The sequence below is a fragment of the Felis catus genome, chromosome C2 (assembly GCF_018350175.1).
Source record: "Felis catus isolate Fca126 chromosome C2, F.catus_Fca126_mat1.0, whole genome shotgun sequence".
Classification (NCBI taxonomy): domain Eukaryota; kingdom Metazoa; phylum Chordata; class Mammalia; order Carnivora; family Felidae; genus Felis; species Felis catus.
Genome location: NC_058376.1, coordinates 3,518,097 through 3,540,972, shown reverse-complemented (window position 1 = coordinate 3,540,972; position 22,876 = coordinate 3,518,097). Strand labels below are relative to the sequence as shown.

Sequence of the window (22,876 nt, the reverse complement as noted above, 5' to 3'; positions counted from 1 at the left end):
TTAAATTTTAGAGGAAGAAGCAGTTTAATGAGATATATGAGATTGTATAGGTTTGGGGAGAGTCTTCATGAAATTGGTGACACCACACGCTGCGGGACTGATTCCTGAGTGTATAATCCACACCTGAAAATTCAGAATTAAAAAAAAAAAAAAAACCTGTCCAGCTTTCGGCCTTGACTGCACACTGACTCACCCGCGGCCTGCCCCCCGAGATTGCGGTGACTGGCCTGGGGAAGAGCCTGAGCGCCGGAGCCCCTCCAAGCCCCGAGTCTGCAGCGTGTGGTTGCTATTGCTGTGGCCTAAACTGGACAGCCAGCATCATTCAGGAGAGAGACGCGTATTCAGCACAGACTCAGACGGAAGTCTTCTGTGTCCGTATGCTGTTGTGGGACCGTGGTTGGGAAGATGTGCGGTCACACCGGGGGTTGTCATCCCCAGTCGGAAACATCAGATTGTACGCTTACGCGTGAGTGTGTTCGTCCCCAGGCCACGCAGGGCCGGAAGCCAGCCTCCCGGAGGTGTGGATCTTGGGCCGTCCCGAGGCGAAGGGCCAAGGGCGAGGCGCGGGGCTCCCGGCGGGCGTCGGACTGTCCCCCACGGGGACTGTCCCCACCCCCACCTCCCACCCCCGGTCTTCCAGTTTCTGTGTTTCACTGGAAGAGAATCCCGAATATCCAACTTGCACAGGTTATAGCGAGGGAAACGCGACAAAACCGTTCGACTTTGTGGAAAGTGTTCATGCACAGAAACGCTGCTTTGGAAGTCTTTGCAGTTCATGGTTCACTCATGAAGAGTGTCTTTAGGTCATCCCGGCCCTGGCTGGGCCCCCATCCCCGAACGGGGGAGCACTGTTCTTTGCTTTCGTGAAGGCACACTTTGTCCTGCAGGAATGTCCAGAAGCGGGATTCACAGGATATTGGAAGTGGTTTATGAATTTTAAAATAATGCAATTTCTGGTAACACGCCTGGGTCCAGTGTGAGCTCTTTAGAAAACACAGGGCCGTGTGAAGAATTTTTGACCCCTCCCTAGAAATTACATGCAATTCTGTCACCTGGCAGTAACCATTGTCAGCTTAGAAGTTAGCTGCTCTTCCCCCATCATTAGATCCCGCCAGTTACCCCGATAGAGAAAAATAGGTACGTGTTCAGTGTTCCTTAAGATCATAATGAAAATGCAGTTCGGAATGTTTTGTTACTCAATGTGACATAAGCATCAAAACCTCACAAGCTGTTGGTTTGTTTTTACCGTTGCTGCCAGATTATGTTGTTTTTGTGGATGCGCTTTACCCGTTTCTCCCAACGGGGGCGTGGCGTTCACCGTATCGTATTCTTCCGCCTTTCCAACTGTCTTTCACGGGCAGAATCCTAGATTGCCGGGCCCAAGGATTTTGTATGTTTGTAGCGTTTTGTAAAGACACGTGGGGGCCCAGGCCACCCCCGAGACCTGGCGGGGCAGCGGCTGCCCTAGGACTTGCAGCCTCACTTCAGCCGGATGCCTGCTAACCCCTCTTGTCTCTTTTCTTCCCAACGGGCTTCACCGCCAGGACCCCGAGATCCAGTGCCTACTGCTGTCAGACGGAAAGCACCCGGTCCATCAGAGCCACGTCGTCGTCCTCCCGGCCGACGGCGGGGGCAGCATGGCCGCCATCAGCTTCACAGGGGCCTTGAGAATCCCCGTGAGTACGCGTGCCTGGGAAGGGTTTCTGAAAGGGCCGCTTTCGCCTGCTGTGAAGAGAACTGGCCTGTGGATCAAGCTTTAAACAAAAAGTCCATGGTTCTATAATCCAGGGGTTAGAAATCTACAGCGTAAACCAGAAGCCGCCAACAGGTGGTCTTGGGTCTGAGTGAGGCGCAGGGTCGGCCTCACACCCGGTGCCTGAAAGGTTTCAAGTTAGTTGCCTCCGAGTAGACGTTGACCCGCTTCCTGGACAAGTAGGGCTTCCCGTCCCCCTTTGGAAAACCAGAAAGTCTGGCTTCGGCAGGGCCTGAAGCCCCTCCTGGCCCAGCCCCTCCCTGGCCCCGAAGACCCTGACCGAGAGCCCCGGGGAGGCACTGTCCCCGACTTCCGCTCTGTGGTGTGGGTGGGCCCGCTCCATTTTCTCTACCCTCTGAAGTGCTTTTAGGAGAACACAGCTAGTCCGCGTGAGCCACGTGTGCTACTGGGGAAGGGGTGAGGGGGAGGGCGAGCCGGGGGGAGGGCAGGAAGCCACCCCAGGACGCACAGCTGCGGTGTGCAGCCTGTGCACCTGTTTGGGGTTTAAAGCTCAGGTGCGCTGGTCCGCGGGGAGGCGGCGGGCCCTGGCTCCAGACTGACGGGCGTGCGTGGCACCTGCCGGCGGGCGCAGCGGTACGTGATCAGGGCTTGAAGGGGGCCCGGGGAGAAGTGACCCCAGACGGGTGGGGGAGGGGTGCAGGGGTGCGATTTCTTGTGGGTTTAGACTTTTCTTGCATTAAAGTCCTGGGCTCCCTCAGCAGAGGATCCGGGGAGCTCGCAGAGACACAGGGGAGATGTGTTCTTCTAACGTGGCGAGCCGTGGTGGGTGGGGACGGCAGAGCCGGGGCAGAAGCAGGTGCGGAGGGGAGACAGCAGACCCTGCCCACGCAGGGAAGGATGTCCAGGCCCTCGCTGCTGCCAGACCTCGTGGACCACACCTAGAAACGTCTGGGCTCCTGCCCTCGGGTGTCACCGGCTGCTGCAGATTTCACGCCCAGACCGCACCCTCGTGGGCCCTCAGTGAGAGAGGGCAGGGGGAACACGGGTCCAGAGGCCCTTTCGTGACTGGGTGAGGCTGGTCTCCAGCCAGTGGGGAACGTTTAAGCCCAGGCCGGGACTCCCAGAGTCACCAGAATGTGGGTGGCCTGTAGGAGATGCCGGTTAAAAAAAAAAAAAAAAAAGTTACCTTTAAAATTTTGTTGTGAATAACAAGCAACTTTTCTGTGACTCCTTATGGTCCAGATGCTGGGCTGAGGGTGGGGCGGGGTGCCACGGTCACATAGGAAATGTGGCATTGTGGACGGAGCAGCCTCAGAACCCCGGCCTGCTTGACCCTGGCCCAGCTGTGGACGCCCTGGGCGTCCCGGGCAAGTTGGCAACCACTCTGAGCCTCCGCTTCCCCATCTGCGAATCGGGCTCAGCGCCTGGTGTAGGACTTGCCTCATGTTCTGAGGATTTCGTGAGACCATTCGTTCTGCAGTGAGCACCACGCCAGGCGCCTGGTTAGCATGAGGCCGGTCACACGCACGTCCTCATTATTGGGTCGCCACTGTGAGACCCTGACTCTTTTAATCTCAAAATCACATCTCTTGGGAACTGTGTCCTCTGCCCAGTTTTGGGGGGTGTTCCCGCACGCACCCCACATGCTGCCTTAGGGTTACCCCTTCTCTCACCCAGATTTCCCAGTGATACCCTGAATTACTGTCTCAAAATGCCACCTCTTTCTAAAAGTGGACCTAAACTCGAGCAGGTGTCTCCCCTTAGCTGTCAGGCCGCAGGCCTTGGTTTCCTCGGGGAGGCCTACGTCTCTCTTCCAGGTGACTTCCCAGCACCCCCGGTGTGTTAAGCACGGGCAGGGTGCGGGCGACCGTGCGTGCGGCAGGGGGAAGGCTGTTCCGTGTGGGGCGGCTGCCGTGTCGTTTGCAGTGGATTCCGGTCCGGGGAGAGAGAGCGCTGGGTGCGCGGTGACAAGATGGCCCCTCCAGGCACGCTGTTGGAGAGCTCCTCTCACCGCTAAGTTCCCGGAGCCGTGCGGCGTGGTAGTCGTGTCTTATGCACTCTGGGCACGCCCTGCAGGAATGGCCGCGGGCCCATGCGCTGACCGCCCCCCCCCCCCCCGCTCCCCCATCCCCAGGCGGCACCCTGCCCTATAGGTCCCGCATCCTCTCTCCCTGCAGCGTCTGCAGCTGCCCAGACCAGAGATGCCAGCCGTTGGCATGGGAACGAAGTCATTCATAATTCGGTCGCACGTGTAAGTCAACCTGCAGAGTACACATTGGGGTAAACACCGGCTCTCTGTCTCCCGTTCAGGGTGTGATCGAGTTCTCTCTGTGTTTGCTGTTTGCAAAGCTGGTCAGCTACACCTTCCTGTTTTGGCTCCCACTCTACATCACCAGTGTGGGTGAGTGTGTGCGGCTGGAAACACAGACGTTAAGTTCACGCAGGGCCTTGACCGGCGCCCCTCTCGTGCGCTGGCTTCCGCGGTCTCGGAAGGAAAGGGCACGCGTGGGGCCCGAGGATTTGAGACGTGCTTTTGAACCACACAACGTGTGATTAGAGAAACGTATAGACAAAAAGAGAATTCGGGTACGAAAGCTCTGTGGCCGTAATAACCTTGATGGGGCTTAAAGGGCCCACGTTATAGCCCAGCTGCAGCTGCCAATTCCACGGGGCTCTAACTATCTGGGGCGGCCTGCGTTTAAATTTAGGCTGCCTGGAACTTCACGTCACAGCTGCGGCGCGGGGAGGAGGCCTTGGGGATTGAGATAATAAAGGCTGACTAATCCGACCTGGAAATGGCTGCTTGGGGAAGAGCTCTAGTTTTAGGGACAGCTGACAACTTGTCTTGGGTTCCTGAAGTCCAGCCACGGCCGAAGCTGTACATGTGACCGAACCCACAGCTCCGTGGCACCGTCACCCTCCCTGTGCTGCGTGTGACCACAGTTCTTAAAGGAGCCTTGAGTGCGGGGGCTGCAGACACGGCCGAAAGGGCACGGGGATCGTCAGAGGGGCCGGGGGACAGGGCTTGCAGGGGTCCCCAGGAGATGTAGGCTCTGGGGAGTGTGGCAGCGAGGGGAGATGTGGAATCCGGGGGTTCACAGAGTACAGACCGCTGTCAGGGAGGAAGAGCTTTCTCTGCCCTTCAAGGTCGTTGTGGCTGGGCTGAGAGTCAAATTGACACGAGACACATGAGCAGGAGGAAATCAAATGGAGTTTGGTGCCTACGGGGAATCCACAAAGACGTGGACATTCCAGAGACAGGCAACAGGAGGCCAGTAGGACGTCCTGAGCCCGGGAGGGGGTGGGCTCTGGGGGTCCCGAAGGGGGAGGACGCTAGCAGGAAGGGGAGAGGAGGTGTTTGGAGACAGCGTCCGCCCCGCTGTGCAGACCAGGCCCTTAGGTGCAGAGGAGCGTCTGTGAGAGCTCGCTTCCTGCTCGGGCTCTGCCTTCCAGCACGAATGTAGGCAGTTGTGGGCGAGGTGAGGAACGTTCCCGAATCTGCCGGGCTTCGATTGCTTTCAACTCAAAATAGTCTTCGGGTCAAAGTGGCCCTTCTTGGGGCTGCCTGCCCTGGGCCCCTGCACCACATACTCCCCACGGCCACAAGGTCCATCAGACGTGGCTGTGAGCCCGGGGCAGGAGGGCTGAGTTTTAGAGGGACAGCAGATGAGGCAGTAAGGGGACCACCACGTTATGGGGGACAGAGTCTGGGAAGGAGGGAAGGCAGTTGCTCCCTGTCAAGCAACCCCCTGTCCATTAGGGTGGGAAAGCCGCACGTGGTGTAGACCGGAGACCCCCCTCTCCATTAGGGCGGGCAAGCCGCACGCAGTGTAGACTGGAGGGACCCCCCCCATTAGGGCGGGCAAGTTGCATGTGGTGTAGACCAGAGACCCCCTCCATTAGGGAAGGCACGCCATACTCAGTGTAGACAGGAGACCCCCTCTCCATTAGGGCGGGCAAGCCGCACGTGGTGTAGACCGGAGACCCCCCTCCATTACGGCAGGCAAGCCATACTCAGTGTAGACCGGAGACCCCCATTAGGGCAGGCAAGCCGCACGCTGTGTAGACAGACATCATACCTTCTTTCTTCCTTTGTTCCCCCATGATTGCAGAAGGGGTGACACTTTTAGGACTCCAGTCACGAATTGCTGGCTTTTCCAGTCTGAGTGATTAGGAGAAGCTAAGTCCCTTGGATGTATGTGCCTTGAGGACACCAGGAAAGGCTGGACTCGACTGATGGTCCCACATGCGTCCCAAGCCCGTTTCTCCTGCACTGGCCAACCTCAATCCCCTTGGAGCCCAGCGTGGCTCCCTCCCCGTTGTCTGAGGAGTTCCTCGGGGTCCGCCGAGTGTCCCAGGGTGCGCCCAGGTGCCAGAGCCTCTGTGCCAGGCAGTTCTTGCACCTTCGGGGCTGCGCCTAACCTGTGGCTACCCCAGGGACGGACACTGGACCAGAGGGGTGGGAGTTAGGCCGAGCCACGCGGATCCTCCTATTCCGGCGAAGAGCGTTTCGCTTTCGTCCTTCCTGCGCGTCTCCCCACGTAGCAGCCTCTGCTGTTTTTCCTTTACCCCGAGTTCACCCCTGACTGCGGCTTGGCTCAGGTCATGCCTAGGAGACAGGAGCGCCACGCACGGTCTTACTTTGCTGTGACTTGCTCACGGGGACACTTGTCGTTTTGTTAGATCACCTTGATGCCAGACAAGCCGGGGAGCTCTCCACCCTGTTTGACGTGGGCGGGATCTTCGGTGAGTCCCTCCCTCCCTGTAGCACGTGGACGGAAACTTGGATGGTGGCATTTGGACACCTGCGTCCGTGTTCCCTCTGAGTTGACTTCCTATCGGGAGGAGCACGCATTCCCCAAACCGTCGGATCACCCAAGTGGACGTATGGCCGTCACTCTGGGAGGACAGTCCCGCTCGGGGAGGGACGGGGACGTGGCTGACGGCGAGGGTGGACAGGGACGTGGAGAGGGAGATTATTCTCTCCTCACTGCCGTCTTGCATATTCCACTCTCTCTCCGTGGGATCTTGCCCCGGGGACCCAAGCACCCCCTCTGCATTGCAGGTGGGATCCTGGCGGGCGTGATCTCAGATCGACTGGAGAAGCGGGCCTCCACCTGTGGCCTGATGCTTCTGCTTGCGGCCCCCACGGTGAGCCGGGCCCCCATCCCACCCCACCCCCCACCCCGTCTGGACCCCAAGCCTCCAGGGGCAGCCGCCTCCCCCCCCCCCCCCCCCCCCCACCTACACACACCGTCACCTCCAGCCCGGGCTCAGCCCCATTTGTGACTCATGGTTTCTGGATACTGGCCGTGGCCTCAGAACCCCCTCAGCGTGTCCCCGCACTGAGCCTGCCAAGCCTCCTTCCCCAGATGTCTCCCCTGCCCTCTGCACGTTGCTGGGCCACTCTCTTCATTCATCCCTGGCTCCCCTTTGGGTGCCCCCTCCCCTGGCCCTGGCCCCTCCCCCACAGGCTCCTGCTCAGCCTCTAGGGTCCCCCACCTCCCCAGGCAGCAGCAGCTCTGCCTACGGTAGTGCTGGCTTCCACTGCTTTCAACGCATTTGGTGACAATGACCTAGGGCAGGTGACCTTCCCTTTGTGTGCCTGTCTCTATTGTCACAACAATAGTACCGTCACTCATCGGCCTGCACGGCACACACGTGCCCGCCTGCCACTCGGCTGGGCTGTGTCCGGAACGAGGCCCGGCTGTCCGGCGTCTCAGGGCCTGGATGCTGCCTGACGCAGACCCGCAGAGAACCTCACTGAGGAAACGTCAGTGTGGCCCCGTGGCCCCTGCCTCAGGACCCCCTCAGCAGGTGCACCCGTTTAGGCAGACGGCCCGAGGAGGGGACAGTCGGACTGAGGCGTGGATCCCAGGGAGAGCTGCCCCAAGCCGTGTGCCCGGCCCTGGGAGCTCAGCGGGAGGTGCCATCAGAGCCCGCGCGTGGGGACAGGGCACCAGGCTTCACAGCACCTGGCGAGGGCCGCAGGGCCCCCGCTTCTTCTTAGGGGCCCCCTCTCTGGTCAGCTGTCTGAGAACCGCCGGCCCGGGCAGCATCCGGCTGCTCACAGTGACCGGTTGTCCCCCTGGTTTTACACCGTCCACAGCTCTACATGTTCTCCACCATCAGCAGAATGGGCCTAGAAGCCACGATAGGTGAGTCCCCACGGCCTTTCTTCTTGTCTTCTGTGTGCGGTTTTTGTCCACACGGCTTGATGAAGCAGAGCAACAAATTAGCGTGGAGGCATTCGGCTGGTGTAAACAGAGCCTGTGGGGTGGCCCAGATAGTCCCAGGTCCCTCGGGGGGGGCTCCTGCCCCAGGAGCGAGGCCTGCCATCTGCAGGATTGAGAACAAGCGTGGGAGAGCACGGGCCACCCGCTCCAGGGCCGCGAGGAGGCACTCTGAGAAGCCACGTGTCCCCCCGGAAGGCAGAGGGCAGGGCTCCACCCCGAGACCTGCACCCCAGCAGGTGAGGACAGGCCAGAGCCCGGCAGGGGCCAGACTCCCAGCTGCCCTCCGCCAGCTGCCTTTCTGAGAGCGGGTGCAGGACGCCGGAGGACGATTCTTTACTTCCTGCAAGCAGTACCATCAGATATGGCTCTGACACTTGGGAAGGATTTTTTAAAATGTTTATTTATTTATTTTCAGAGGAGAGAGAGAGAGCAGGGACAGAGAGAGAAGGGGGAGAGAAAGAAGGGGGAGAGAATCCCAAGCAGGCTCTGCACTGTCAGCACAGGGCCGGATGAGGGGCTCAAACTCATGAACTGTGAGATCATGACCTGAGCAGAACCAGGCGTTTCACCAACTAAGCCACCCAGGTGCCCCTCTTTTTTTTTTTTTTTTGAGTTTTTACATTTATTTTGAGAGAGAGAGAGCGTGTGTGTGTGCAAGTGGGGGAGGGGCAGAGAGAGAGGGAGAGGATCCCACACGGGCTCTGCACTGTCAGCACAGAGCCTGACTCAGGGCTCAGTCTCGAAAACCGTGAGATCACGCCCTGAGCCGAAATCAAGAGTCAGATGCTTAACCGGCTGAGCCACCCAGGCGCCCTGGTAAATATCTTTTCTGTCTTAAGCAGCCAGCAGTGGTGATCGGGAGGGAGGCAGGCTGTGTGTGATCCCGTTAGAAGTCATCCAGAAGTCAGATTGCTGACACGAGGAGCTGTGGGTTTCCCGTGACCCACTGGTCCAGAAGCTTCTGCACAGAGGAGTGGTAACCAGTGGCTAATTTGGAAAAGTGAGCCTGGAGGACGGTTTAGAAAGCATGCCCTTTAGAAGTAAGCACGTTACCCTGCCCGTGGGAGCTCAGTGGCTCTGGGTGTCCGGGTGTCCCTCGGGGGCAGCCGTCCACAGCTGCGGGCACAGAGAGAGACAGACAGACAGACACCCTCTCACTGCAAAGCAGGCCAAGGCTGGGGTTAGCGCCAGCCGGCACTGACCACAGGGAGCATTCGCACACCCCCGGCACATCCGTACTCGGGACACCGGGCTTCTGGTCCCTCCAGGCTGTCAACAGTCGCCACCAGTTGAGGGTCGAGGAAACGGAGCAGCAGGTCCTGTGATTGGGACTTACAGGCGTACCTGGGGCAGGTTTAAAGGAAGAAGCTCACCACCTGGCCCCAGCAGTCGGCAGTCACCGCGCCCCAGGCGTGCGGGCCTCCTTCCCAGCACCCGCCCACATCGCGCTCAGGCCAGACCCGCGCGTGACACCAGGGCGCTCGCCCGGGGGCTGCCGAGACCGTGGGGGCTCTCCCAGAGGGCACCGTTCCGCTGCTGAATCCCTCCTTCTGGTCTCTGGTTCCCACAGCCATGCTGCTGCTCAGCGGGGCCCTGGTCAGCGGGCCGTACGCCCTGATCACGACCGCCGTGTCCGCCGACCTGGTGAGTGGCCACGGTCTCGGCGCAGGGCGGGGGCGGGTGCTGGTCAGAGACGGTCTCTGTTAGTAAAACGGTGTCTTAGAGACGGGGCTTTTTGCCCGTGACTGATACCTACGCTTCTGAGAGTCTCCTGAAGCAGATACAGGGAGGTGCTGCCCCCGTTCCATCAACGAGGGTGTCGAGCGAGTTTGAGAGGCCCGTCTGAGGCCTGAGGTCAGAAGGCAGCAGTCCGGCTGGCTCGATCCTCTGTGCCGCCCTTGCTTAACCCCGGGGACTGGTGACCATGCACCCCTGAGCCCGCCCCCGGGGCCCAGATCTGAGGTGCACTGGGGTCGGCCCCTCCTTTCACCCGGCCCCCTGTGCCTGGCCCTCTGCTAGTCTCCGCAGAGCCAATCCGGACGGGGACCTGAGCCCCAGAGGACCTGTTCCAGAGAGGAAGCAAGCCCACGTTCACGCACATGGCGAGAAATGCCAGTGCCTTGGAGAGGGGGGAGCCACCTGGGCCTTAGGGTCCACAGGAACAACTCACCTGTCCTTCCTGGAGGGAGGGGGCTGCTGACAAGGTGATCTCGGACTCCTGATCATGCCCGTAGAGACCCAGTGGGGGCGGGTCACCCTCATGCACCTGACACGAGGGACATTCCACACTGTCCGTAGCGGGCACCGACACCCACACCAAGATACAAGATCCTCTTTAAAAAGTTGTTTCTTAAATAAACGGGAGAGAAGAGACAAATCCCCCGCAGACAAGAGTTTCTGTGGATACCCTGTCCTCCGAGAGGGGAGCGCCCTCTCTGTCCTTAGGTGCGGGCTGTGCACGGTGACGTCATAGCTACAGGGAGGGACCTGACAGACGGCCCCACCAGGGGACCAAGGTCAGTGCCAACAGTGACAGGGCGCGTGACGGCCTGCACCCTGGACACGTGTTGTGAAGATGTCACTTCACCTCTGAGACCACCCTCCCCAAACCCGCTCCCAGACTCCTCAGGAGGGAAACGTCCCGCACACGCCAGCAGAGGGCACTTTGCTGTCGGGGTCAGAACCCAGGAAGGTGGGCCGAATTGCGGGGCAGGAGGAGCCCTGGGAGGCGTGACGGCTGAGTCATGTGGTGTCCCACACAGAACGAGGTCAAAGGAGACTTTAGACGAAAGTCCTTGGGTTAGGTAAACATAACGCATCAGTGTTGGGCTCCTGACTGTGGCAGCGACAGCAAGCCATATAAGGCGGTGACCCAGGGAAAGCGGGCACAGGGCACGCGGCCCGTGTGCCATCTTGGCAAAACTAACGTGCACCCAAGACTTTTCTCAAGCAAGACCATAAGCAGCAACCCAGAAGTGGCCTGTAGACTCGTGGGCAGGATGGCGGGCCCTCTGGGCGTCTGGCCCGGTGAACCCTCCCCCACGGGCCCCTGAGGCCCCTGGAACTTTCCTGTCTCCGGTGACCCTGCTTCTCTTCTGCATTTCTGTCCAGTCCTCGTAGAGTCAGACCCGGAGCTCACCAGCCACTCGCTCCTTCTCCTGCTTGGAGGCCATGGCAGGCCCCCCGAGGGCACGGACCCCATGCCCGCCCCCTTCCCCTCCTCTCCCGTGTCTGCCTGACACTCACCCTGCCCATCGGCTCAGAGCGCTGTCCCCGGCCCCTCAGGCCCTTCCGCTCCTGGGACAACCAGAGGTCCCATCGGGTCAGCAGAGAGAGGCAGAGGAAGGGCTCTGGGGAGTCCCACCAGGCGGCAGGCCCTCCAACATCAGGCCCCCCTTTGTGCTCCTGCCTGCATGGGGCGCAGATGCTGGGAGGGGCCACAGCAGACCAGTAACAGTCATCTGCTCTGTGGGATCAGAGGAAGGACAGAGCAGGGACTCCAGACTCCAGAAAACATGGGTTATGGGTGATTATCACTTGGTGTGTGTGCTTTATTTATATATTGCTGTGCACACGCTCACAAGCATCTGTTTTTGCAGGCTTTGGTTTGTGTCATTTTAGGTTTCCAGGCCCTTTTTTCCCCCAATCAGTTACTTTTCTTTTACTGGCCTCGGTTTGTGCTCCCCCCTCCCCCCAGCCTTGTGTGTATTGCTTTTTGAAAACCAAAGCTCCTTTCCGTTTGTCATTTAGGACTTGGTGACCGTCACACTGGTTTCTTGGGTCCTGCCCTCTTCCCCATCCTCCCTGGCATTTGCCATTACCCGGGTTGGGTTTTAGGTACTGCAGAGCCACCGGCACGTGTCACAGAAGGCCCCTCGCGGGAACATGGACGTGGGCGTTGATGCTGGCCCCCCTCCGGGGTAGGGACAAGTCTGTGTCCTTCTTTCCCACGTTGGCAGGTGTGGTGTGCTAAGTAAAATAGTTGCTGATTGAAGAATTCTGAGAGTTCTCTCAACCAGAATGTGTTTGGACAGATATCTCTGATGGTGTCTTACTGTGGAAAACCCTTAAACTTTGTGTATTTTTCCAAAGTAAGTTTGGATCGGACTAGATTTTAGATTTTTCTGATGGAAAACGCCCCACGTTTTGAATTGCTTCGAAAATTGGGTAAATTATCGTAAGGAGGGGCAGGCTGGTTTCTCACTGATGCGGCTGAGATGGGCCTCACATCTGTTTTTCCTCTCTTCTAGGGCACGCACAAAAGTCTCAAAGGAAACTCCCATGCCCTCGCCACCGTGACCGCCATCATTGACGGGACCGGGTCTGTAGGTGAGTGGTTATCTTTAGGGCTAAGAAGTTAATTGTGGTCATAGGGGAAACCACATTGTCACATCCTAGTTAACAGATGCCAAGAATTCCAAGTGTCTGGATAATACTAGTATTGGCTGGCCTTTTTTGGGGTTTTTTTGTTGTTGGGTTTTTTTTTACTGCATGAAACACTCTTTACAGTATTGTTATAATGCTTATTCTAAAAGAAAGATTATTTTTCAAGAATCCTTCAAAGATTATTTTTTAGTTAGGTGGTATAATGATGCTGATAAAATTTTTTTTTTAATAATCTCAGTTAATTTCACAAAGAGAACTTAATCCAAAATTTCGTCCAAATACGTAAGACCTACACAAAGTCTTGACAAAATGGAGAATGTCTCTCTTGTCGTAAAGGTGGTACTTACTTAAAATTAAAAAATATTAACTTTTTAAAATAAATTATTGGGGCGCCTGGCTGGCTCAGTCAGTTAAGCAAACAACTTTGGTTCAGGTCCTGATCTCACAGCTCGTGAGTTCGAGCCCCACATCAGGCTCTGTGCTGACAGCTTAGAGCCTGGAGCCTGCTTCGGATTCTGTGTCTCCCTCTCTTTCTCTCTGCCCCTCCCTTGGTCTCTCTCTCTCGCTCTCAAAAATAAACGTTAAAAAATTTTAAAAATAAATACGTAAAAATAAATAAAAATTACTAATAATTTTTACTAATGGAAAAATATGGTATTTATAATCACTTAAAGCTCAGTTAGTATTTCAGCAAAGGTGTGAATTTATGTTAATAATTTATTGCAAAAACCAACTAAGGGCATTTTGATTAATTTTGTTACCACAGAGTTCAGATCATTGCTGTTGACAAGTTTGGATCATTTAATGAGAAAAGAGGCTCTAACAGTTACCATTAGTTACCGTGAAAAAGTGATCTTTTCTAAAACGCCCACCTCACAAGCCCATAGGCTGTAGGAACGGTCTAAGGTGCAGGTCATGGGTAGGAGGGTAAGGAGAGCATCCCCACGCTCAGTCTAGGGTCAAGGGCACACATGTCAGAGCGACGATTCACTGTGGCACGACCATAACATCTGAGGTGCATTACGTTACAGAATTTCCACAACCAGATTTTTAAAATTGCAAGTAGAAGAAAGTAATTCCAAAATATGATGTTCCGATCAATTTCAGTATTCAGAAGGTTCAGTCCCCGTTCAGAAACAGATAAATGGTATATATTTATCAATGAGTTAGGACGAATAATAAAGGATCGGCCAGCCTTTTTCAAATACGAGCAGGTCAAAAACACGTGCGGACCCAGGGGAAGGGGGGTGCGGGCGCCGTCTGTCCACCCTGGTCGGACGGCTCCAGAGGAAACACGGGCTCGTGACTGGCTGGAAGTGGTTTCCCTCCGTGTGAACCAACGCGTACTCAGCTTTCACCCAGGCCAGCCGTTGGCACACCGCGGCCTCTGGGCCACTGGCCTCCTGACTTTACCGCTGCCATTTGGAGATGGACAGAATCCGAATTAAATGCACGTGGCAGGAAAACTAGTAGGTGCCCAGGCATAAGAGATCGAGGTGTTGGCAGCCTCGTTACAGTTCTGGAAGAGCATTCCGTAGCACGCTCTGGAGGACAGAGGGGCTGCAAGACGCGTGGGTCCTGCGCTCAGAGACGGGCAGGTGTGAACCATGAAGCCTGTTCTTACCCACAAGTCAGAAGGCTGACGGCAGCGTTCTTGACCTCTCTCCGCCTTCGTGCAGGGAGCACATGCTCTGTGAGGGATGGCTCCCTGCCAGGGACCCTGCAGCCTCCTGAACGGGCCTGCCCTGCTCCAGGCACTGCCCTCCTGCGCTGGTCCCTCGCTGGATGCGGGAAGCTGACGCTCAGGAGCTTGGCTGGCGACGCCCGCGGCCACCCTGGAAGATCCTGGGTCGCATCCTGCTGTCACCTGCCGCCCCAGGCACCCGAAGCAGGGGGACTGAGAGAGAGAGGGCAAGCTGGGTGGGGAGGGGCATCTGGGCATCTGGGACGGTCTCGTGGCAGTAAAGCCGAGCTCTTGCCAGACAAAGGCAGCTCAGTAGAAGCACAGTTGCACCTGCCCCCGGGGCCGCCCCTCTGTGTGGCTGTGGGAGGTTTCCCTCCTGGTGGTGCCTGCGGGCATGGGTGCTAGCTGCATAGAAACAGCCGCCGTCCTGTCCTGGGCGCCCACTGCTGTCTCACTAATGCAGAATCTGAAGTCCTCCCCACCACTCTCTGCAGCCGTACGGCCTCCCTGCGGCTGCTTTCAGACACCAGCATGTCCCCGTGCGGGGCCTTTGCACGAGCTGTGCCCCGTGCTGGAGGAGCTCCCCTCGGGGAACCTCATGTCTGTGCCCTGTGCCCTGGGAGTCTTTGCTCAGGAATAACACCACCCTTTCAGTGAGACGTCTCGGCCTGTGTGGAACGTGGACCCTTGTCACCCGCACTCTGAAACACAGACCCTCGTCACCCGCACTCTGAAACGCGAACCCTTGTCACCCACACTCTGGAAGGAGGACCTCGTCACTCACACTCTGGAAGGAGGACCCTCGTCACCCACACTCTGGAAGGAGGGCCGTCGTCACCCGCACTCTGAAACGCGGACCCTTGTCACCCATACTCTGAAACGCGGACCCTCGTCACCCACACTCTGGAAGGTGGACCCTTGTCACCCGCGCTCTGGAAGGAGGGCTGTTGTCACCCACACTCTGGAAGGAGGACCCTTGTCACCTGCACTCTGAAACACGGACCCTTGTCACCCGCACTCTGAAACGCGGACCCTTGTCACCCACACTCTGGAAGGAGGACCCTTGTCACCCTCAGCCAGGGCCCCTCTACCCTGGCGTCTTCTCTGCAGCACCTTCCACCTGCCTGCCTCATGCCGTCCCCTCACCCTCCGCCTCGATGGAAGCTGCCCGAGGACAGGAAGTCGCTTCACTCTCTGCCGTACTCTCAGCACGGAGACGGTGCCTGGAGCACGGTAGTCACTCAGTGAACGGGTGGAAAATGAATTGCCTGGCGGCTCCCACACCCGGAATCCCACGCGGGGCCAGGCCGCCTCCTGTTGGGGGTGCTGACTTCACAGGGGAGGGGCCGGGTCGGAGAGGCCTGCACGGTTCAGCAGGACAGGGCCGCCCGCCCCTGGGTCACAGGAGCCCCGGTCCCTGCTCCAGCCGCCTTCCCAGGGCCCCCTGCAGCTCGCTTCCCGCAGCAGGTTCTGCTAGTTCTAAGATGCACGGGGCAACGTGGCCGTTGTGAGGGGGCCATGCTTGAGCCTCTGTTGCTCCCCAAAGTCATACCTGCCCCGTATTTGGATCATGGGGTGACTTTGAATTTGCTGGGCAGTGTCCGTGGTCACCCCTGTGGTGTTTAAACCGAGACAGTTCCCCTTCGGGGAACGCAGGGACGCGTCCAGGAAAGGGGGGGCGCTGTGCCCAGGGCGGTCGTCTGCAGGGCAGCACGGTCTGCCCACGTGGAGCAGGTCCCCCGCTGTCCCCATTCCCATGGCCCGCGAGAGACTTCCCAGGGCCTGGAGGACATGCTCGGCCAGAAGTCGGGACGCTTCTGGGCTGAGCTCAGTCACATGAGCCGTGTGACTTGGAACCACCTTCTGTGCCTTCTGTCCCCAGAGGACGGTCCACGAGTCCGTCCAGCTGCCACCGTGAAGCCGTATCTTGAGGCTAACTTGCAGCTCTGCCAGAAGGGTCAACAGCTCTTCTGCAGCAGAGGATGGCAGTTTACCAGGACGGAGAAGTGAACTAGGTGAAAAACACATCTTTCTTGGTTTTCTTCTCAAAACAAGAGGGAGCAGAAGTGCCGAGAGTGGAATGTGTGCATCGGGGAGCCCCCAGGAGAGACACCAGGGCACAGCTCTAAGCGCGTTCTCCCCCACAAAGGACGGCCAAGGGCAAGCAGACCGGCTCGACCTCACCACTAACGGGCGGGGTGCACCGGCCACGGGGCCCTGGTGCCTCAACCCCCACGGCACCTGCGGTGCTGTTCGCTCCCGGCCCGCGGGCCCAGGAAGTGGCTATGGCGGAGCAAGCCGCATCCCTGCCCTTCTCTCTCCCCCCAAGTGCCGCCCACTAGACAGAAGAAAGAAAGGCTTGAGTGGAAACGCACACAGTTCAGCAAAAAACCCCGTTCACAGAGTGCTCACCCTGATGCGTCCACGCCGAGCGGTAAATACTGGTTTGGACGGGGGCAAAGCTCAGCGAATAGTAACTAGGCCAATGTCTTCTCACAGCTCACCGCGGCCCTGTGGTTCCGGTGACACGGTTTATGGTGCGTTCCCAGGGCTTAGAGTCGCCTCCCCGTGGGGCGCGAGCCCTTGTTCCTCTGTGTTTCACACATGGCGACTGCACAGCGCCCCGAGTTTCCTCCTGCTAAGTTTTATTTTATCAGAGTAACACTTGATGCAACTGTTGAGGCCAGGTAGCCTCACGGGCCGATTATGACGTGGGACGCGGGTCCCTGTGCCCCCGCCAGCTCCCTCCTCGTAGATGCAGCCTCGTCGGCTCTTCCCTGTGGTCTGAGCTGCGTACGAGCCTACACGCTTCTCCGTCCCTCGGCCCGACACTGCTGTCCTCCTGCGAAGAAGGCCGGGGCTCGGCTCTCACCCCCTCCCCAGCCCCCTCAGTCGACACCGCTCCTCGGGTCGCAGCACTCACTCTAGGCCAAGAAGTGAGCTTTTTGTGGTTATGCTTGCTCCCTGGCTTCCCCCCGTCAGCCGAGAGGGGCCACCGGCCACAGCGCTCCCACGCCTTGTCCCGCAGCCGCTTCCGCCACGTTCCCGCGTTGGACCCATCTTCCAGCTTCCGTGTCTGCTCCTCTTTAGTGGAGACCTCCAGTGGCTTCCTGAGCAGTTGCCCACGGGAAGCGGAGCCTGAGGGCTGGGAGTCCATGCAGTCTGGATTCTGCTGCAGCCTGTGGATACGAATCCCGAGCTAAAACTCCTTCTTCAGGATTCCAGTGTCTTGTAGCTTCCATGGTCTCTGTTGAGAAGTCTGTTGTCCCCCCCGGCCCAGCCTGCTTCCCCCCAAAACCTCTGGGCACGCTTCTTTATCTCTGGTGCCTTTCTTTGTCCCCTGTGCTCCGGGCACCCGGGGACTCACCTGCCTGGAGACACGTGCCCTTCCTCACGCATTTCCCTTACCGCTGTCTGTCTTTAAGTCCCGGAAAACTGATGCGTCAGGTATTAACACTTGTGGGCTGATCCTTGCATTTTTTCTTTTTTTCCTTTCTTCCTGTCGTTTTCTCTTTTCTCTGCCTTCTCAGAGATGTTCTTGACTTTCCTTGCCAGTCTTCGTTTTGGTTGTCATCATGTTAACATTCGTTAGTTCTCACTTCTTGGATGCAGCGTTTATTAGACTGAATCGTGAAGTGTTGCTGCTGGTTTTGTGAGAATGTCATGTAGCTCAACTCGATTTTCTGTCACTTATCTGAAGGTATTACAATTTCCTGGGAATTTCCTCCTCCCCAGTTTGTTTCTTCCCTCCCGGTTCCCCTCCTTCCGACTTGTTTGCTCTCACCTTGGAGCTGTCCTCAGACACAGGTGAGCTGGGCTGGCCCATCGTATATTTGTATTTAAGGATGAGCCACCGAGCACTTGCTAGAAGCCCTTTCCACACGGAATGATGCATCAACCACTGGTCTTCGTGGTCATGGGATCCAACTAGAATCTGGAGGCAGAGACTCCCCAGTGCCCGCCGGGGTGTGGGCCTGCGGCCAGCACTCCCATCATTGTCGGGGAGGGTGGGCACCTGCTCAGTGGAAGTGAAATGTACATATACGTCCATACTTTATATATATGCATACTTTTCCCCAAACCACTTAGGAGCAAATTGCGGAAGGCTGCCCCTTTACCAGTAACTGTGTATTCAGTGTGCATTCCCTGAAGGCAAAGGATCCCCTGACGTAACCACAGTGCCCCATCATCAACTGAGGAAGTTAACACTGACACAGTCTTAGCATCTACAAACCTCATATTTCCCCAATGACACATCTCTTAACCAAAGCGTATCTGAGATCGTGCATTAGATTCAGATTTCATTAATAAAGTCTTCAATTGGGATTGTTGGATCCAAAGAATGAGCGTGTTAAGGTCAATACATATTTTTAGATTTGCTTCCAGAAACAGGCCATGCCCGTCGCGTCCTCACCAGGACTGAGCATGAGCGAGCCTTTTCCCCCCACCGGTCTGGGAGGTGGGGATGAGATTGTGCTGTTCAGCGTGTTTTTCTTTAACTGTGAGGGAGGCGTCGAGCACCCTGCTGTGTGCTCGCTGGGCCTGGGTGTGTCGGATAGTCGCCTTCCAGCGTTTTCCTCACCCGGCTCCTGTGTGCGCTTGCCCCCCTCCAGGAGCCGCGCTGGGCCCCCTGCTGGCTGGGCTCCTCTCCCCGTCTGGATGGAACAACGTGTTCTACATGTTGATGGTTGCAGACGCCTGTGCCTTACTGGTAAGTCTCTGTGGCTGTCGTCCCAACACGGTGACGCTCTTTCCGACGGAAGTGCGGTCCTCAGGAAGGCCTGGCCCGTGAGAGACCCTAGCTTTCCCGAGTGCTCGTGATCCGAGGCCTTCCTCTTTCTGGTCTGAACAAATGTCAGAGCAGAAGCCGGCCTGCCACTCTGCAGCTTTAGGCAGGATGGTGGGGAGGCAGAGAGCAGGGGCTCCCTGCGTGGGATCCCAACCCCGTCCTCTGCCGAGTGTGTGTGCACCTGGGGCAGGTGACTTGGCCTCTCTGTTCTGCAGCTCCCGCGTTGGTTAAACAGGCATAATAATGGCACCCCAAGACAGGATCATCGAGGGGACTTGGAGGAGCCGGCAGGCCGAAACCCATGTCCCAGTGCTCCTCCTGCGCCCTGCAGCCCCGGGGAAAGCGGCCTGACTCTCGGAGCCCAAAGGGGTGGGAAAGAAGGAACAGAGGCTGTGGGTGCCGGCCCCCAGCTTCCGTCTGCGGCCCCTGCAGAACAGAGAGGCCCGGGCACCGGTCAGAAGCGGGCCGTGCTCACCCGAGTGGCTAGCGTGCGCTCAACCTGCAGCCGCCCTGCGCACGGGGGTCCCCGACCTGAAGCCACGTGCCTCCTCTCGCTTCCCCAGAAAAAACCCCGAGGTTGATCCCTGTAAGGGTGAGTCGAGGATTTGGAAATATCAGCTCTGAGAGCTGTATTTTCATTCCAGGGCTGTTACACAGCCCCCCATGTCGTAGAGGATCCAGGGCCAGCTTTCAACTCGGGAGCCTGTTAGGTTTTTAAGAGGCTCTTCCTCAAAGCATTTGTTTTTGTAAATGCCCGAGGGCTTTAGTTAAGTCCCAGATCATTTCAACTAAGTGGCCTCGAGACTTCCATCATCATGGCTGGTTAGAGACTGAAGACTGTCCCTGAGCAATGCGGGGGAACACACATTATGCGTCCTTTTAAATGCACAGCCAACCCCGTGGAAAGGAAGGGTATCCTCGGGATGGGACCCAGAATGTCGAAGCGGCATAGACAAGTACCCGGGCTAGAGCAGCGGGAATCGGGGGGGCGGCTGGTTCTGCCCCCCTGGGGAGCAGAGGTGGGGCTTCAGGCCCGCACGAGTGGGGCAGGAGGCCAGGACCCTCAGTGGGCTGGGTTCCAGCGAGCACGTGGGTCCAAGAGACAAGGATCTGTGTCCACCTCAGCCTGTTCACCAGGTTGGAGGGGGCTAGTCGTCCCTGAGGATTTTTAGCCACGGACCTGCCTATGGTAAGCTTAGATTTTTGAACTTAGGTAAATACACATAATGTGTACCCAAAAAAATGAGTAAAATTGGTCTGGAATCGTGATACGCCTGGTTCTTGGGCAGAAGCAACCCTAAAACCATTTGCAAGGGGCAAACCTCAACCCGCTGGCCGGATCCCCACTAATGCCCAGCAGAGAGAAACGGTCCACCGTGACTGAGGTGACAGACGCGACAAATGGCAGAGTCAGACCCCCCAAAATTGCAGATAACATGGTTATCAGATAGACGTAGCAGTACTGAAGACGTCCGAGAAGGACGTGGGTTCACGAGCAAAGAAGGGGAGCCCGTGGAGCACAGAGACAAGGACGTCCCCGGGTACAGCCCAGCGCGCGGAAGCCGTGGCCGCCGCCAGGGATGAAGCACAGAACGGAGCCCCGGGGAGGAACCTAGAGACGGGGCCGAGCACAGTCGAAGACGGAACAGCCGACAGCTTCAGGGCCCAGAAGGCGGGGCTGCGCGGCCGACAAGAGGGGCGAGCGCACGCGTGCCAACGTGACTGTGAGCGGCCCGCCGTCACCGGGCCGCGCTGGGGTTGCGGGCCAGACGGCACGTGTGGCGCGTCGGAATTCAGAAAGGACAGAGAACAGGATGTGAGAATAGTAGACAGGCAAGTGGTGACTGGAAGCAAGCTGGACCGGCCAGGCCAGGTGAGACCCAAACCGAACAGCGGGAGGAGTCCGCAGGCGGCCTAAACACCAGACAGACGTCTTCTCTCCGCGGGTCAAGAGGCCTGTCCCACCCCCCAAGTCTGAGGCTGGAACCCCAGCACCCAGCAGGTCAGGTCACCCTGTGGGGTCGGACCTGGGGCCTGCCGGACTCTCAGGGGCACGTGTGCAGAGCCCGGTGGCCATGCTGTCACACCCATGGGCTGACCCCCGCCGACCCGGGCCAGGGGGCTCCAGGCGTCTGGGCAGGCACTTAGAGCAGGCGGGCCTCCCTGGGCTTGCCTGCAGACACGGCTCTCCGTCACATGCGACAATGTGACCTTTTTAAAAAAATTTTTTTTTAATCTTTACTTTTGAGAGAGAGAGAGAGAGAGAGAGAAACAGAGCACGAGCAGGGGAGGGGCAGGGAGAGAGGGAGACACAGAAGCCGAAGCAGTTTCCAGGATCCGAGCTATCAGCACAGAGCCCGATGCGGGGCTCGAACCCATGAACCGTGAGACCGTGACCTGAGCCGAAATCGGATGCTTCACCGACTGAGCTGCCCAGGTCCTGCCACCCCCCCCCCCCCCCCGGCAAGAGTGTGACCTTTGTCCTTCAGGTTCATTACTACTGTCAGCAGTGTTTCATGCCACCTTAAACACTCGTCACTTCCTTCCCTTTTCCCTTCATGTCCGGGATCCGCTTTGGATGATGGCGGGTCTTCTGCGAATGCTCAACACGGCACATTCGGCGGGACGTGTGTCGACCAGGTGCCCAGCTCCAGGCGAGCAGGCCCATGCTGGGCTGCTGGAGGCTCACGTTGCCAGGGTCCACTTGCTCCACAGGAACGTCCCCCTCACCGCCAGCCCCATGCTTGGCCCCTGACACTTTCCCTGCTTTACCCCTGTGATCGTATGCGCACTGATCGAGGGTCAGGCACGGCAGCCGGACTGCGCTTTCTCAGAAGGAGTCACCTCCGTTCTCCTCACCGGCCACTTCTCTTCGGAGCTCCTGCCTGAACCACGAGCGCTGAAGGCTCCCCTGCTTCCTGGAGCTCTGACCTGAGGCCACGCCGGCCCTCTCTCGGCCCACTGGTCCCTCCTGGGCCTTGGAAGGGGCCCTCCTGTGGGGCTGGGGTCAGCTTGCGGAAAGACCGGGTCCGCAGCCACACAGGCAGAACCGGTTAGCTGGTGTGGCACCAGGTCACCGGTCTGTCTCCGTAAACGGACCCAGCCCTGTGGGCGCGTGCGGGGCAGAACTCTGTCCCTGGTTTACTCCCACGGCGGCTGCGGAGGCTGCGGGCGAGGGGCCCGGCGGGGCCCAGCGCTCTCCCAGGAGTTTCCTAAGAAAATGCGGCTGCTCCAAAAGTGAGCCTGGTCCGCCTCTGGGTGCCGGGGCCCATGAGATGCTCACCTGGCCTTCAGAGTCCCCCGTGCGGCTCTCCAGGGCCCCCACCCAGAGTCACCGCGATCGTGGGTCACCTGGTCTACATTCGCTTTCCCTAATTTGGGTATTTTATGATTGGACTCGTTTCATTTGCAACGTTACTTGATCCCGGACGTTTTAGGCTGAAACCTGTCCTTACCTCCAGGAGCACGGCCTCCGTGCGGCTCACAGGCCCACAGCCCTGCCCTGGGGCCCGGGGCCCACACAGCCGCCCCCAAGTGAGCTTCCGAGAGCGCCGATGCAGGGTCCCTGCCCGCAGTAACGGCTTCCGTCTCTGGTCTTTGTTCCGGTTGCAGTTCCTGATTCGTCTCATTCACAAGGAGCTGAGCTGCCCGGGGTCAGCGGCCGGGGACCAGGTTCTGTAAGTGCCCCCTCCCCTTGCCCCCTGCCACCGGTCAGGGGTCAGAGAGCAGCTCTAGTACGGGCCTGCCTGCCTGCCTTCCACACCTGGCCTCTCCCAAAATGGAAGGAAAAGAAAACCCACCCACTGTCTTATCATCCCACGTCTCGTCTCGTTCATGCTGATTTGTCCTTTCCTAATAAATGCCTCGGGGCGGCTGATGGTGGCAATTAATCTCTCCTCAGAAGCTGAGGGAAAACATCAGGGAAATCGCCTTCTGTGTTGTCTTTGAACTGCAGCTTAGAGACAAGAACAGGGGCCCCCACAGCCAGCCTGCCCCACCCCCCGCCCGCCCCATCTCTGTCCCTCCTCGTCCCCAGAGCTGCGGGTGGGGCGGGGCGGGGCGGGGCG

The 22,876-nt window shown here is 58.3% G+C and overlaps 1 protein-coding gene across 12 annotated transcripts in view; it reads left to right on the top strand.

The window, feature by feature from the left end:
- Positions 1 to 22,876, top strand: part of SLC37A1 (solute carrier family 37 member 1) — a 77,970-nt gene that overhangs the window by 54,024 nt on the left and 1,070 nt on the right. For 9 of the 12 annotated variants that reach the window (XM_045036563.1, XM_045036561.1, XM_045036565.1 and 6 more), the window contains 8 exons: positions 1,545 to 1,676; positions 4,025 to 4,115; positions 6,398 to 6,460; positions 6,780 to 6,865; positions 7,824 to 7,872; positions 9,521 to 9,594; positions 12,201 to 12,279; positions 18,634 to 18,731. In XM_045036563.1, the coding sequence (XP_044892498.1) occupies positions 1,545 to 1,676; positions 4,025 to 4,115; positions 6,398 to 6,460; positions 6,780 to 6,865; positions 7,824 to 7,872; positions 9,521 to 9,594; positions 12,201 to 12,279; positions 18,634 to 18,731 (672 nt within the window). The other 3 variants (XM_003991402.6, XM_019839340.3, XM_045036567.1) reach the window with 3 other exon arrangements.